Here is a 13,955-nt window from a genome sequence, read left to right on the forward strand (position 1 = left end):
TTGCCGTATTTTATTCCTTTCGGTAGACTTTACCGTTACGTTTGGATCATTTAATTTATGACAATTTAAACGAGCGGCGAGTGTACTTCTCGCGTAGAAAAACGATTATTAAATGCTTCCAGCCCATAGGTAAGTTATCCCATTTTTTAGAGTAAGCTCGCGTTCCTGGATAGAACAACCTGGTTCTGATTCGACGCGATCCTTTCCACGATCCAGTACACCAGACGAATAGCTGGTGGTTCTCGGCGTAAATGCTTCGTCCCTGACCGACGGCATTCCTTAGGCGGACGACGCTCGTAATATACATTTGCATTAATAGCAGCGATGCAAACACAAGGCTCGGCTGGAACTGCTCAACGACGCTTTCGTGCGTCAGCTTTTTCATGAATTTAGCGTGAGACCTGTCGTTTTACACACGCGTGAAAAGTTGCGTCACCGATGTTGCGGGTTCTTCGAGGAACGTGAAAAGTCAATACAAAGATGAAACTTGTTTCGATGATTGCGCGTAGAGGTGGCTGAAGAACGTGTCCGGAAGCTGCGAATACTTTCAACCGAGCGTAGTAAAGTACCTGCAGACGTGCGATCCTCTTACCATTGCATTCGCAAAGATTCTTCCATCTCGCAGCGCGTTGCTTTCAACTACTCGTCAAATAGCTTCGTAACTCGATGACGAAACGATAATCACGTGAAATCATTTTAATAACACATCGGAACGAACGTCTATCTCCGATCGTCGATTCTCGTGAAATCTCACAAATTTCAGCGGGAATTCGAAGTTCTTTCAGAACATGTTCACCGCGAGCAAGCGCGTTAAGCTGCTCGGTCCGTTTGAAAAGAGTCGCCGGAACTCCGGTCTCAGAATCGAGATCGGGAACTTCCGTGAATGCCTGCTCTCTCCCACGAATGCACGCGTTCCGAGCAGCCTGAATCGGTAACTATGTAAGTGCAACGCGCAGGCAAATGTGTCAGAAGGCCGCGTCCATAAGGGGTTGGTATGAAACGCGGACGGTTGAATGGGGATGCGGTTGGGTACAAACACGTGCAGCCCCGTTTCTCAAAAGCCTTCCAACATCGTTCACGCTACGCGAATTTTTTATCCTAACCGACGCTCAGCTAAATCTAGCCGCGCTATCGTCTTTGACCCCGTACAGGAAGAGGGTTAACTCTGCAACTCTTTTGTATGGAAAACATTTCAGAAAAGTCCCTCGCCCTTCTGTCGAACCGAGTCGCGATTCAGAAGGTTTCTTTCCATGTATTTTAGAAAATATCCTCTTTCGTCCGCAGGAATGTAATACGCTGTTTCATTGGAATATCTATTCACGATAGCCAGCAAACGGCAAATCAGTCTTCAGTCAAATCGAAGACGAACAGTCGAGATATTTTATTGGGCTATCTCGTATGACGTCACCGATGCAATCTTCGTCTGGGAAAATGTCGGTATTCGTCAACCATAGATACGTAAAAATTATCGTGAAAATTTTAATCCCCGTGATAAGGCGTCAAAATGTCTGGTCGTCTTCGTTAATAGTCATTGCCTGGTGAAACACGTCTTCGTCAGAGTGCAAATCTAGTAGATAGAATGGTGACTAGTGATTGTATCGCGTTGTTCTTTTGTAACGTCGAAAAATACCGAGCAAACTTCGATAGCATGCGAGGAACGGCTGAGGATAATCGCCTGATGAACAATCATGATTACTCGGTCATTCGCATGAGAAATCTTTGTCCGTAAGCATCCAGAAACGTATACACCACGGTGTAACGTTATCATAAAATTTTGATTAAAGCAGGGATTTTAATAATGAGGAAAAACAGGAAAAGAGATTGTGGTAATTTAAAAACTTGTCGTAATTGAACGTGCCAACAGGCAGTTACCGTATACGATGTCTAGGATACAAGTTTCTTTGCTTCTCGCGAAATATCCACGTTTCGTCGACAACGAAATTCGCTTCGAAGAAGAGTTTCAGAAGAAATTCTTCCCTCTATGGTCCGATGAATAATTAATCTTCTCGATGCAAAGCTTGCGCGTTAGTTACCTAGTGCGAGTCGAGGTTTTATGAGATAATGCATAATTGACGCGGTCGTTCCCGCGTCGTCGACTAAGCCGACTTCTTTACCAACCCCTTTTTTATTCTTCTTTTTTTTCATACAGCCATGAGGGGATGAGCACTGGCGTAGGAGATGGAGCTGGAGGTGGCGGTGGCGTGCAGGGAAGCGGCGGCGGAAGAAACACGCCGCCCCATGGATCGCCCACCCCCATGGACAAGGCGACTCTAAAGGTCCATCTGCCTAACGGTAAATTTTTTACCTCGATCTTGAACAAAGTCCTACCCAAATTAATTAGGAGAATGCTTCGATGAAACTGATTAAATATCGGGGGAAAAAAGGGAGCGTTGTTTTTCCGTAAAAAGGATTCGAGATTGCTTTGAGTGGTAAAGCAACTGTCGTTCGTAGTGAGAGTCGTCTGATTTTCAGGTGGTTTCAACGTTGTTAAATTCGGTGATGCGATCGATGTGAGGGGCATCATCTCTTTAGTAACTAGTCGATTATCAGTTGGAACTAGACACTATAGAAACCTTTACGCCATGAGACTGCATCACCCTGGGTCGGGGGAGAGTTACTGGTTGCATCAAGACACAACCATGTATCAGGTATTTTGACATCTTCCGTTCCGAAACAAGTTTTCTTATTAGAAACAGTGGGATTAAGGCTCGTTTATTATTACCAGGTTCAAGAAAAGTACGAGAAAAAACATCCTCACTGCGAGTGGAGGTACGAACTGAGGGTGCGATACTTGCCACAGAACCTGAATGATCTATATGAAAAGGATAAAGTGACCTTCTACTATTACTACGATCAGGTATCTTCAAGAGTCAACCGAGCTGCACCAGCTCCATCAATTTTATAATAGTCGAACAGGATTTAATTGCTTATCTCGTAGGTTCGAAACGATTATCTCTGCGCAAACCACTCAGCTCTCGATCAGGACGTGGCGGTACAACTATGTTGTCTTGAGATTCGCTACTTCTTCAAAGACATGCCACAGGTCGCGCTCGACAAGAAGAGCAATCTCGAGTACCTAGAGAGAGAGGTAAGCGCATTGTTCCTACGAAAGTTGATTAGTTTGTTTGAGAGTTTACTGTAAAAGCGTCGCGTTTGGTTCGCAGGTTGGTCTACACAAGTTCTTACCGCGCTCCGTGTTGAATGGCATGAAACCAAAGGCACTACGCAAGTTAATACAGCAGCATTTCAAAAAAGTTGCAGCATTGTCTGAGCTGGAATGCATGTTCAAGTTCTTTGATCTCTTGCGCGCGTATTACAGATTCGATCAGGAAAGATTTATATGCGCTTTGGGGGTGAGTTTGTCGAATTGCCGTAGCTCTGTCTACTTTTAGTTATCATAGTCTAAAACTGTCTTGTATCGTTCTGCACTGCAGTCCAGCTGGTCTATACCTGTAGAACTAGTCATTGGACCAGATTTAGGCATATCTTACATGGCTCACAGAGGAGGAACGGTGGTAAATATCTGATTAACGCACTAGCTGGCTTTATAAAAAATGTTACAATGTTTTGTTGGTAATATTAAATTTTTCATAGCCAACAAGAATGGCAGAGTTCTCTCAAATACAATCTATTCAAACGTTGGTATCGGACTGTAAAGAACATGCAAAAGCGTGTATTAAATTAAGAGTAGCTGGAGCAGCAGAAACGCTTAGTATAACTTGCTCGAGTCTAGATCAAGCGGAAAGTCTTGCGGATTTAATCGATGGGTACTGTAGGCTAATTACTGGAAGCAATACCTCGTTATGGAACAGAAAAGGTATGGTAATATTTGACTAAAATTTTTTAAACAGCCGTAAAAACTGGCATGCTCTAATAAAATTGTTATCATTTGCCATTGAAATTTTTATTCTTTATTTCATTATCTTAATATATATCCTCTTAGCGTGTTGACATCTTAATACTAACAATCTCGATATTGAGGCAATGAACATTTCCTTTAATTTTTATCGGTATTCGTGATAATGTTCAAAAAACTATAGAAATTTATTTTATTTATAAATGTCACAGAACGTTTAGTTTCATTGTATTTTTATAATGAAATCATATACTATACCCCAAATATCTCGCACGAATCCCTTTTACGTTACATAAAAGATACTAAGTTATAATCGTTTACACTTCCAAGCTGCATCGTGGAAAAACTATCCCTGTCCATGCAAAGGTTTGTAGTTTTGAATGATCCCGAGTTGTAGTTTACTGTCTCGTTTAGAGTGCTTGCATGAGAACCACGATTGATATATTCACGATTATTGATTATATTCTTGACTTCAAAATAGATGCTCATCCACCAAAGTACAGACAAGAGGGATCCAATAGTCCGGAGAAAAACGTAAGCAAAACGGGAACAATTTTATCAGAGGACTACGCAGAAATCGTAGACGAAGAAGGAGACTATTCAACGCCAGCTAGTGAGTGTAATTTAAAAAAAAAAAAAAAAAAAAACAAGTTTATCATACTACCTGCCTTTTACACCCAAAGGAATATTAAACTTTGATTGTTAATAATTTTAATAATTTTAGCTAGAGATTATGAGATAGTCAGGAATCAAGTGGAACTAGGTGAAATCATTGGAGAGGGCCAGTTTGGCAATGTACATAAAGGTTCTTATAAAGGACGGGACAATCAAGTAATACCTGTAGCAGTTAAAACCTGTAAAGTCGATGCAGATCTTGCAACTTCGGAAAAATTTCTCGAAGAAGCCTGTAAAAAAATTTCTTCTTAATTTATCAACAGGGTAGAAGCTGGGGCTGTGTGATTAATACTTGTATAAAATTTCAGATATAATGCAACAATTCGAACATCCTCATATCATAAGACTCATAGGAGTATGTTCCGAAGCGCCAATTTGGTTGGTGATGGAATTGGCCAAATTAGGGGAGATGCGAGCTTATCTACAATCGAACAAACACCGTTTGGACCTCGCCACTCTTCTACTTTACACCTTTCAATTGAGCACTGCCTTATCGTATCTTGAGAGCAAGAAATTTGTACACAGGTAATTATAGAATTAATTATGATTACAGAACAATTTTGTCTATCACTGTAAATATTTATTCATTTTTATAGAGATATTGCTGCAAGAAATGTACTAGTCTCTGCACACAATTCCGTAAAATTAGCAGACTTTGGTCTTAGTAGATGGGTGGAAGATCAAAGTTATTATACAGCGAGTAGATGTAAGTTACCTATTAAATGGATGGCACCGGAGAGTATTAATTTTCGAAGATTTACAACGTCGTCTGACGTTTGGATGTTTGGTAGGTGTTTTAAGATAAAAACTGATGTTCTTTTCCATACTTGATAGTAATGTAAAATCTTTTCTTTTTGCTTCTTCAGGTGTATGCATGTGGGAAATTTTAATGTTAGGTGTAAAACCGTTCCAAGGTGTAAAAAATAACGAAGTGATTCGTAAATTAGAGAACGGAGAAAGACTTGCGTTACCGAATCATTGTCCTCCGCGATTATATTCTTTGATGTCTCAGTGCTGGAGTTATGAACCCAGTAAACGTCCGACGTTTAAAGAAATCAGAGAAACGTTACAGTACGTAGATTTACTTAATAAATTTAATTTAATTTAATCTTGGTTACCTTTGCTTGATTTCGTTGTCGATAGTTTGTGTTAAATTAAAAATTACGATATTGTAGTGAAATTTTATTGGAAGAAAAACATCAGCAACAAGAAACGATGAGACGAGAGAACAGAAGAGTGCAAGCTATGTCTTGGGGTACGTAAAAAGAAAATAAAGAATAAATTATATTCGATGCACTCGAGATACTTTGGTGAGCACGGAGCAGATAATTTTTCGTCATTTAGGTGCAGACGATGTACCACCACCTAAACCTTCGAGGCAACCGCAAAACACAACAGATCAATCTCAGCTAACCGCTGCAGCGCCGGTTTCGACATATATCGTGGCGCAAAGCCCCGAGGTTCTTGCACAACTTCTCAAGGATAATCAAACTAGGGGGGTATGTCCCTCCGTCTACACAACACCCGCCTCACCTTTCAATACCTTAGCCGTACAATTTCAAGACGAAGAGCAAGTCTTAACTACCGCCTTAGTTTCAGATCTACCCTTTTTCGATTCAGCCACCTCAGAACCTTCTGCCTCTCACGATACTCATTCAGGAGATTCCACTTTGTCCGACACTAATTTAGATTCCCTTGATTCCTCGGACACTCCTCTCATGTCGAGCCTTAATATTTCAGACGCGACACAAGCTCAATCCCCCGCTGCCAATAGAAAGCAGCAGAAGGTTAAAGAGATGCAAAATTTGTACGCGGTTAGTTCAAAAGTCGTTGGTAGCATTACTGGAGATTTGTATTCTCCCGTGCAAAAATTCACAACGTCCAGTGCTATTCCTGCTACAACTAGTGTAGCTACTTGTGGCGAAATATACGGGCCTGTCGCTAATTTCACGCAAAGTTCTGCCATCGTTGGTAATCTTAGTCAGAGTCCCAGCGTAGGTGGTAATTTTGGTGAAAATCCTGGAAACTTTGGGCCTAGTAGTTTAAATAGTATCGTAGGATTGAACAATCAAAACCACTCGTCAAATTTTGGCCAATTTTCTGCTAATAACACGAATCAAACATTCGGTGTTGCTCAACCGGTAAGCCAAAATTCTAGTTGCATACAAAATCCTGTCACTGCCGTCGCGTATCCTCGTGTACCGATCGTTAGTTCGACCAGTGCTGCTGTTCCTGGGTCAAATACGGAATGTTTGTACGGACCGGTACTGAAATTTCGAGCGCAAAACATTCAGAATCAAAATATCTCTGATTTGAAACCCGTAAACGTATCGGTTGGATCTGCCATACCAAATTCGAGAAGCAATTTAGCACACACTTCGGCTCCAGGACAAAATCTACAAGCACAGCCGATGCACACCCAGAATTATCAGCATCAGCAAATCTATTCGAACATTAGCCATCCAGGAACGCAACCAATGTACATGTCACAGTCGCAGAACGTTCAAAACATCCAAAAACAAAATCCCATTCATCAACCCGTTTCTTACATCCCAACACAACATACGAATCAGCAAAATCAAGCGACAGGTGCTAACCCAATTTACACGGCACAAACGGCTTCAGTTACGGTGGTGCAAGCTCAGAAGATTCAGGGCCCCGTATATGTACAACAAATTCAAGCTGGGATTGCGAGTCACGTACCGAGCGCTCAAGCAATGAACATGAATCAGCAATTGTCTTTTGAAATAGCACAAAGTCATCCCGTTCAAATGCATTTCGCCACATCAGGTGGTTCAGTTCAACCCACTAGCCAGCAACATATGCATCCAAGCACATCTAACATTGTAATGGGGCAACAATCGACTTCTGTTATCGCCACGCAGCATGCTCCGACACAATGCAACGTATCAAATCTGTCAGCAACCATGGCGAACGCAACACAGTATTTACCACAACCGGTGATGCAGGCAGGAATCATAAGATCAAGCACTCCTCAGATAGCAACTGGTGTTGCAAAAATTACTACATTCGTAAACCAAAAACAAGACGAACAATTGACAAGCTCGACAGATGGTACACTCTCTGGATCACTGATATCTTCCGCTGTCAGTGATAGCACAATGTCATCGAGCAGCTCGATGACAGAGGAGGCACAGCAAGATCAGGTTTGGCAAAGCCTCCTAGGAATGACAATCGCATCCTCTATCTGCAACAGCATATTGTTTTTATTTATGATTCGAAATTCTTGCAGCACCATACTTCTGTTGCAAATCAAATATATATACAATACATACATACATCATACATACATACATACATACATACATACATACATATATATTATATTGCTTCTGGTATAATGCAGATGCGCTCACATGCTCGTTTAAATTCACACAATGGCCCTTTTCTTTCGTTTATACACAACTAGACGATATTTTTTGTTTATAACCGAAATGAATTTTATTTTACAGTTTTGGTAGGCTAATCTTTTTGCATGAAGAATGGAGATAATATTGTCACTATAACAATCTGAGCTGCATGAAATGAGTATGATTGCACTACTATTGTTCTGAAATTGGTTTTGCATTGAGAATTATGCATCTCTTTAATTTTACTATGTACATATGTTTATGAAACTGTGCGTTATTTTAACGATTGGGAACGAATTGATGAAAATAAAATGAATCCTTTTCTTTCAGAGAACCATACAATCACAGTTCGATAACATTACAGAAAATTTCAACAGTGGAATTGACGATGAACAAAAATTATTAGAACAACGACTTTTGGAACAGCAACGCCAGTCGGAAGAAGATAGTCGTTGGTTGGCAAGGGAAGAGGTGCGATTTATTACTTGCATTTTTCATATTTATGATGCATTATTTGTTTGCTCATTCTACTATTGTTTATTTCCATATTTAGAAACGTCTGTCCATTGCGACAAGTGGAGACGAAAGCGCGAGTCCACCAATTCCCCGTTCAGTTACACAATCACCAAATCATGAACAACATAGTGCTAATACCGGTTCTATAGGTTCCGATAAAAGTACCGAAAAAGTAATTGTGGTGAAGGTAATTTTTTTAATGCTTAAATAATTTTTAAATGTAAAGGAAGTTACAGAAAATGACTATTTTGTAGAAAATGGAACCAACACCAACTGCCGATCTAGATAGAACGAACGATAAAGTATATGATTGTACCACCAGTGTAGTTCGTGCTGTGATGTCTTTATCTCAAGGTATGAATTATTATGTAAGATACCGAGGTATCTATGACGTCTTAAATAATATTTTAACTCACAAACTTAGGTGTCCAACAAAGCAAAGCTGACCAATATTTGGAATTAGTACGTAAAGTGGGTATCGAATTAAAGGCCTTACTTTCATCTGTAGATGTTCTGATGGACATATTACCTACATCTGCTCATCGAGAAGTAGAAATGGCGCATAAAGTTCTTAGTAAGGATATGGCAGAACTTGTAAATGCCATGAAACAAGCTCAGAAATACAGTGCTACTACTTTGGATGCAGAATACCGAAAGTAAATGTTTCGATTAATACCTATTGGTATATCTCCATGCATAACAGATGAATGAAAATATTAAGAAATATTTAATGTAATTTCAGAGGAATGCTATCAGCAGCACATATTTTAGCAATGGACGCAAAAAATCTTTTAGATGTAATCGATTCGATACGCATTCGATATCCATACGTAGAAGGTCAAATTTGCCAAAAGCAAAATCATATTAGTACTTCACAAGAATCAATGCCAGAAAGTCGTATTCGTTCCAGTCAATCTGGAGAACATTTCCTAAGGAGAAGTCAGTCGAGTGAACGTCAAGGTACAACATTCAGACAGAGTCAAAGCGGTGATCTTCTACATAGAATGGGGCAATCCGTTGATCGTTCGTTGCAGGTAAACTGTACTTTAAACTTAATTTTATATGACGATTAAATAACGATTAAATAAGTAGAGCAATATTCCAGAAATACAATTTTGCTTTTAGGGTAGCCAAACTGATGTTAGCAGTAGTTCTAGTTTAGAAAGAAGGCATCATATCGTCACTAATAGTCTCGAACGTAATTCAACAACAAGACGACAAATGACCACAAATAGCTTAGAAAGAAAAAGACCATCGTTATCTTGTAATATCAGCCCTATGAATAATTCGGTTAATCTGCCACCAATGGTACCAGTTACCTGTAATTTAGTCCAAACAGTTGGACCTGTCATTCATCCAAGTCAAACAGTAACAACAGGTATTAATCAACAGTCAGTGTTTGCACCTAATAATAAAACGACAAATGAAAGTGCAACAACTGATAGCTAACAACGAGGTGCCTTGTATTAAGGTAAATTCAAATTATTCATTACATTCACATGAAATTTCTTGTATTCATTACTTTACTGCATTTATATTTGTTAATTTCAGGAAAACTTCGAGGGAATAATTATATGTACATAGACTACATCGTACAAGTTACCCATTTACGTCTCACGCATAATTCAGCAGCAGGAGATTTAGTATTTATGCTTTTTATAGCTCTTTTTAACATTTAACAAACTTTGTCTAAACGTACTTATAGATAGGACAGTATTCGTTAGATGTAGTCATAGAATTATTACTAAAAGACGTAAGTCACAGCTATAAAGAAATCACTCCAAAGCTTTAGAATTATTGTTAATTTGTTATTATATGACAACCACGTATATAGGGTGACGCAAAAGGCACCCTCGAATTTAAGGTTCAAGCGTTATAAGTGTATGTAATTTTTACCGATACAAAACCAATATTTACATGAGGAGCTATTTAAATTTTGTTACACATACTTTAACATTATTATATATAATAGACTTGCTATTACAATATCACGATGTATACGATCCATCACTTTGGAGATTGTCTCATTGCATCACCCTGTAAGTAGTTGAATAATTCTATATATATTTATAAATACATATTTAAACGAATAGTTCGAAGTATTCTGCAAAAATCGAATTTCTCATAGGATACAATTTTGCGAAGTTGTTTTTATGAATTTATAATTTAATAGTCTGTTTCCTGCTAAGAGGAGTGATTATAATTGTAAAAAATGGGACTGAATGTTATTTCTATTAGGTAATTATTTAACAATTCATACCAATTTGTGAAATTTATATAAAATGTTTTATAAAAAATGAATCATTCTTCAGCGGCAAGTCAGTTCCTATAAAATATTTATAAAAATTTCATCTTTGCATAAGAATAGTATTGATAACTCGTCAACACATTGCGCTTATAAGAACACACACAGTGCATTTATGACCCTATTAAATATTCCATAAATATGAAGTATTCCATTTTTATACATTTATTACCTTTTATGTTCCTGGGAAAATTTAGTTTCATATTAAATTAATATTATTATCCATGATGATTGACTGATTTTTATATTATTCATTATTTTACAACAACTATAATTTTTTAATACTAATGTGCCAAGGTGTGTTTATATAATATAAACAAATTTTGCTATTAACGCAATAAAAATGTACAGTAATATTTTAATGTATCATCCCAGGAATTTGTAATTCATGATTACGACGTTTGACACTGCTATTGCATCGAGAGTATAAGGTACTTTTTTTCTAGAATTGCATTAAGTAGGTATATGTAAATAGATATCCAAAATTTATATCATTTAATAATAATGTTAATAATTAAGAGTAAGTATTATTTTTAGTGACTTTTATGTTTCATGAATGTTTTACTATGTATATGCATATTTTGAACATTTGTCACAGTTTAGTTACATATTTATCAGAATTCCACTGAAAAATAGATACATCTTGTATGTTTATACTGTCTTCGATATTATAATGCTATATAAAGTATACCTTTTGTTCTATAATTCCTTTACATGATATGTAATTATCGCAAGAATGTCATGACGAATATCACGATATATAATGATATAATAAAATTATAAGATTTTTAGGACGAACTTATTCTTTATGAAACACACAATTGACTCTTATAACTTCGACTGAGTTTTATATTTTTAATTTCTTTTTACTAAATTTATTTAGTTACTTCTATGTATAAGCTAACATGAAAATAAAAGCTTAATTTATTTTAGCTTTATAGCTAAAATTCTTCTATAGTTACATTATACAAGATTTCAAAAACTGTAACGAAATAATAAATACATGAACTATTTATAATTGTTAGTGCCGATAATTGTTCTTAAAGATGTAGTTGTAATTCTTTAAGAAGGGAAAGAAGAAAAAATAGATACTGGAACGAAAATATTCTACCATCATTGATCCTGTTACTGTTATCAGATAGGTGATAAAGACTAAGAATAAACACAGTATGTAATATTTAAAAAATATTTATAAAATTGTGTAAATGTAACTATGTATTATGACCACACACAGAATAATAAACAACAAGAATGATTGCAGCAGTATAAGTAATTTCAGTTACCATATTTTGAACTATAATACTTAATACCATTAATAATTGAATATCTAGCATACTTAGTTAGAAGAGCATTAACATTCATTTTATGTGTTGTTAAATTTCTGAAAAAGAAAATAAAATAATTTCTATGACAAAAAGATTGTATTTTATAAATGCAATTAATTTTTGCTTACGTTATATAGGGTGTTATTTCTTGAACTGTCCATTTCTTTTTTGCTTTAAAAAGTTTATTAAATCTTTCATCAATATCCATTGGCAAATCAGTTTCTGGGAAAGATATTATTTCTTTTTCCATCAAATTATTCCACTTAATAATTGCAATTCCATATAGATATTCTTCTTTTGGTTCTATTTCTACATACAAAGAAATATAATATAAGCAGCTATCTTTATTATAAGTAACATATGTAAATTGCAATTCTTTTTACGAAAATTTTTATTTACTTTCTGGGGTGCCAATATTCCATGATTTCATGAATTGTTTGTATTCAGTTACTGGAGAAGCAACAAACAGTACTTTTGCTAAAGTTTTGCAACATTTTTCTTCATTATATCTATAATATTGTTACTTATTACAACTAGTTAAAATTATAAAATACATTATGTATATTAGAAAGATTTCTGTATAAGTTGTCTATACTTATATAATGGTGTTCCATCCTTCCTTAATTTTTCACTTATTTCTGTATATTTTGTAAACAAAGTATTAAAAACTGGTTTGTAAATAAATTCCTTCAAAAATTCATATGTAATTTCTTTGTCTACTTCATCTATTTCCCAACTATTTTCCTCAAAAAGATCTAACATAAGTGTTAAACTTCGGACCTCAAATTCAAATGATATAAGCCGAAAATAACCTTGAGACCAAAAAACAAGAAATAATATAATTATTTAATATTAATATTAGTATAGTTAATTAATATCGTTACTTAATATCAAGTATGTGATAATTAATAATTTTTGTAACAAATATACTACCATCAATATTGGTTATTAAATAATTATTTAAAGCTTGGATTAGTTCAGCTTCACTGGCTTGTATTTCGTTTTTTAATCTATGCCAATCATATAAAAGTTCGTGGGATATCGATGATTCATACTCTATTCCTTTAAAAGATGTGGGCTCAAGAATATTAAGTAATTTCTCCAATTTAGGTCTACACTCCTTTACCTTCGATATTTTATACATATATTCACAGATAGAAAAATTTATACTTTCTTACTGTATCGATTTACATCAACCTTACATACCTCATAGTATGTATGAAAAATCCCACAAATATTATAAGCTTTTATTATTCGATCTGTATCCACATTTATCTCTTGAGATAAATTTAATCTTGGTACTAACAAATAGGAATTAGATGTTTCTGCCTCACTAATATCATATGTTCGATCTTTTGTGCATAATACCACAGAATCTTCTTCAGCACCCTGGAATGTTAAACTAGAATGTTGCATAAATTATTAGTAAAATACTTACAAATTTAAATGATGGTATACCTGTCCCCAGTGTTTACTGTTTCTATTAAATTTTCATCAAGTTCTAAGAGTTTGATGTGTTCTTGCATATTATGTTCTTTTGCAGAATATAAAATTTGTGTTACATTTAACAGATCAGACTCATTAATAACAGCTAATTTTAAACTTTCTTGTACTTCTTCCATTGTTCTTGAATAGCTATAGGAATAAAAATCAAAATATATCAAGCAAAAAATTAATTTAATATTTTATTACATTTATACATGTATAAAATATTATGAAAATATAATAATAATAAATAAAATTTTAAGTTACCTAGCTTTTACAGATTCCATCGTATGAAATTTAAAAAGGTTAGGATGAAGTTACGAATTATCGAAAGAGATAAATTGTTCTTTTTAAATTATAGTATTCACATTAATAAATTATATAAAAATAAAGGTTTCATATTAAAACAATATATTTTATAG

At 35.6% G+C, this 13,955-nt stretch overlaps 2 protein-coding genes across 8 annotated transcripts in view; one reads left to right on the forward strand and one right to left on the reverse strand.

The window, feature by feature from the left end:
• The window catches only part of LOC100651181 (focal adhesion kinase 1), a 38,312-nt gene extending 26,329 nt beyond the window's left edge, over positions 1 to 11,983 (forward strand). For 5 of the 7 annotated variants that reach the window (XM_012318742.3, XM_012318744.3, XM_012318743.3 and 2 more), the window contains 22 exons: positions 2,150 to 2,292; positions 2,473 to 2,648; positions 2,726 to 2,857; positions 2,939 to 3,088; positions 3,165 to 3,353; positions 3,435 to 3,515; positions 3,595 to 3,817; positions 4,187 to 4,222; positions 4,338 to 4,469; positions 4,581 to 4,763; positions 4,840 to 5,056; positions 5,128 to 5,318; positions 5,398 to 5,602; positions 5,707 to 5,786; positions 5,876 to 7,698; positions 8,233 to 8,373; positions 8,456 to 8,605; positions 8,673 to 8,772; positions 8,843 to 9,074; positions 9,161 to 9,452; positions 9,544 to 9,889; positions 9,970 to 11,983. In XM_012318742.3, the coding sequence (XP_012174132.1) occupies positions 2,150 to 2,292; positions 2,473 to 2,648; positions 2,726 to 2,857; positions 2,939 to 3,088; positions 3,165 to 3,353; positions 3,435 to 3,515; positions 3,595 to 3,817; positions 4,187 to 4,222; positions 4,338 to 4,469; positions 4,581 to 4,763; positions 4,840 to 5,056; positions 5,128 to 5,318; positions 5,398 to 5,602; positions 5,707 to 5,786; positions 5,876 to 7,698; positions 8,233 to 8,373; positions 8,456 to 8,605; positions 8,673 to 8,772; positions 8,843 to 9,074; positions 9,161 to 9,452; positions 9,544 to 9,867 (5,200 nt within the window). In that variant the 3' untranslated portion in view covers positions 9,868 to 9,889; positions 9,970 to 11,983. The remainder of the gene's footprint in view (positions 1 to 2,149; positions 2,293 to 2,472; positions 2,649 to 2,725; positions 2,858 to 2,938; positions 3,089 to 3,164; positions 3,354 to 3,434; positions 3,516 to 3,594; positions 3,818 to 4,186; positions 4,223 to 4,337; positions 4,470 to 4,580; positions 4,764 to 4,839; positions 5,057 to 5,127; positions 5,319 to 5,397; positions 5,603 to 5,706; positions 5,787 to 5,875; positions 7,699 to 8,232; positions 8,374 to 8,455; positions 8,606 to 8,672; positions 8,773 to 8,842; positions 9,075 to 9,160; positions 9,453 to 9,543; positions 9,890 to 9,969) is intronic. The other 2 variants (XM_020867747.2, XM_020867745.2) reach the window with 2 other exon arrangements.
• LOC100651305 (sister chromatid cohesion protein DCC1) lies at positions 11,896 to 13,942 on the reverse strand. Its single transcript, XM_003402360.2, has 8 exons — positions 13,801 to 13,942; positions 13,507 to 13,683; positions 13,255 to 13,450; positions 12,982 to 13,174; positions 12,644 to 12,860; positions 12,448 to 12,557; positions 12,177 to 12,357; positions 11,896 to 12,104 (listed from the first exon to the last, which is right to left on the reverse strand). The coding sequence occupies exons 1-8, from the start codon at positions 13,818 to 13,820 to the stop codon at positions 11,999 to 12,001; spliced, it is 1,200 nt and encodes a 399-aa protein (XP_003402408.2). The 5' UTR covers positions 13,821 to 13,942; the 3' UTR covers positions 11,896 to 11,998.
• Positions 13,943 to 13,955: the final 13 nt, after the last annotated feature.

Source organism: Bombus terrestris, chromosome 4, assembly GCF_910591885.1.
Source record: "Bombus terrestris chromosome 4, iyBomTerr1.2, whole genome shotgun sequence".
Lineage (NCBI taxonomy): Eukaryota > Metazoa > Arthropoda > Insecta > Hymenoptera > Apidae > Bombus > Bombus terrestris.

Coding starts and splice junctions, on each gene's coding strand:
- LOC100651305 (XM_003402360.2), bottom strand. CDS start 13,820: ATGGAATCTGTAAAAGCTAG. Junction 13,684..13,800: donor ATGGAATCTGTAAAAGCTAG/GTAACTTAAAAT, acceptor TTATTCCTATAG/CTATTCAAGAACAATGGAAG. Junction 13,175..13,254: donor TTTTTCATACATACTATGAG/GTATGTAAGGTT, acceptor AAAATATCGAAG/GTAAAGGAGTGTAGACCTAA.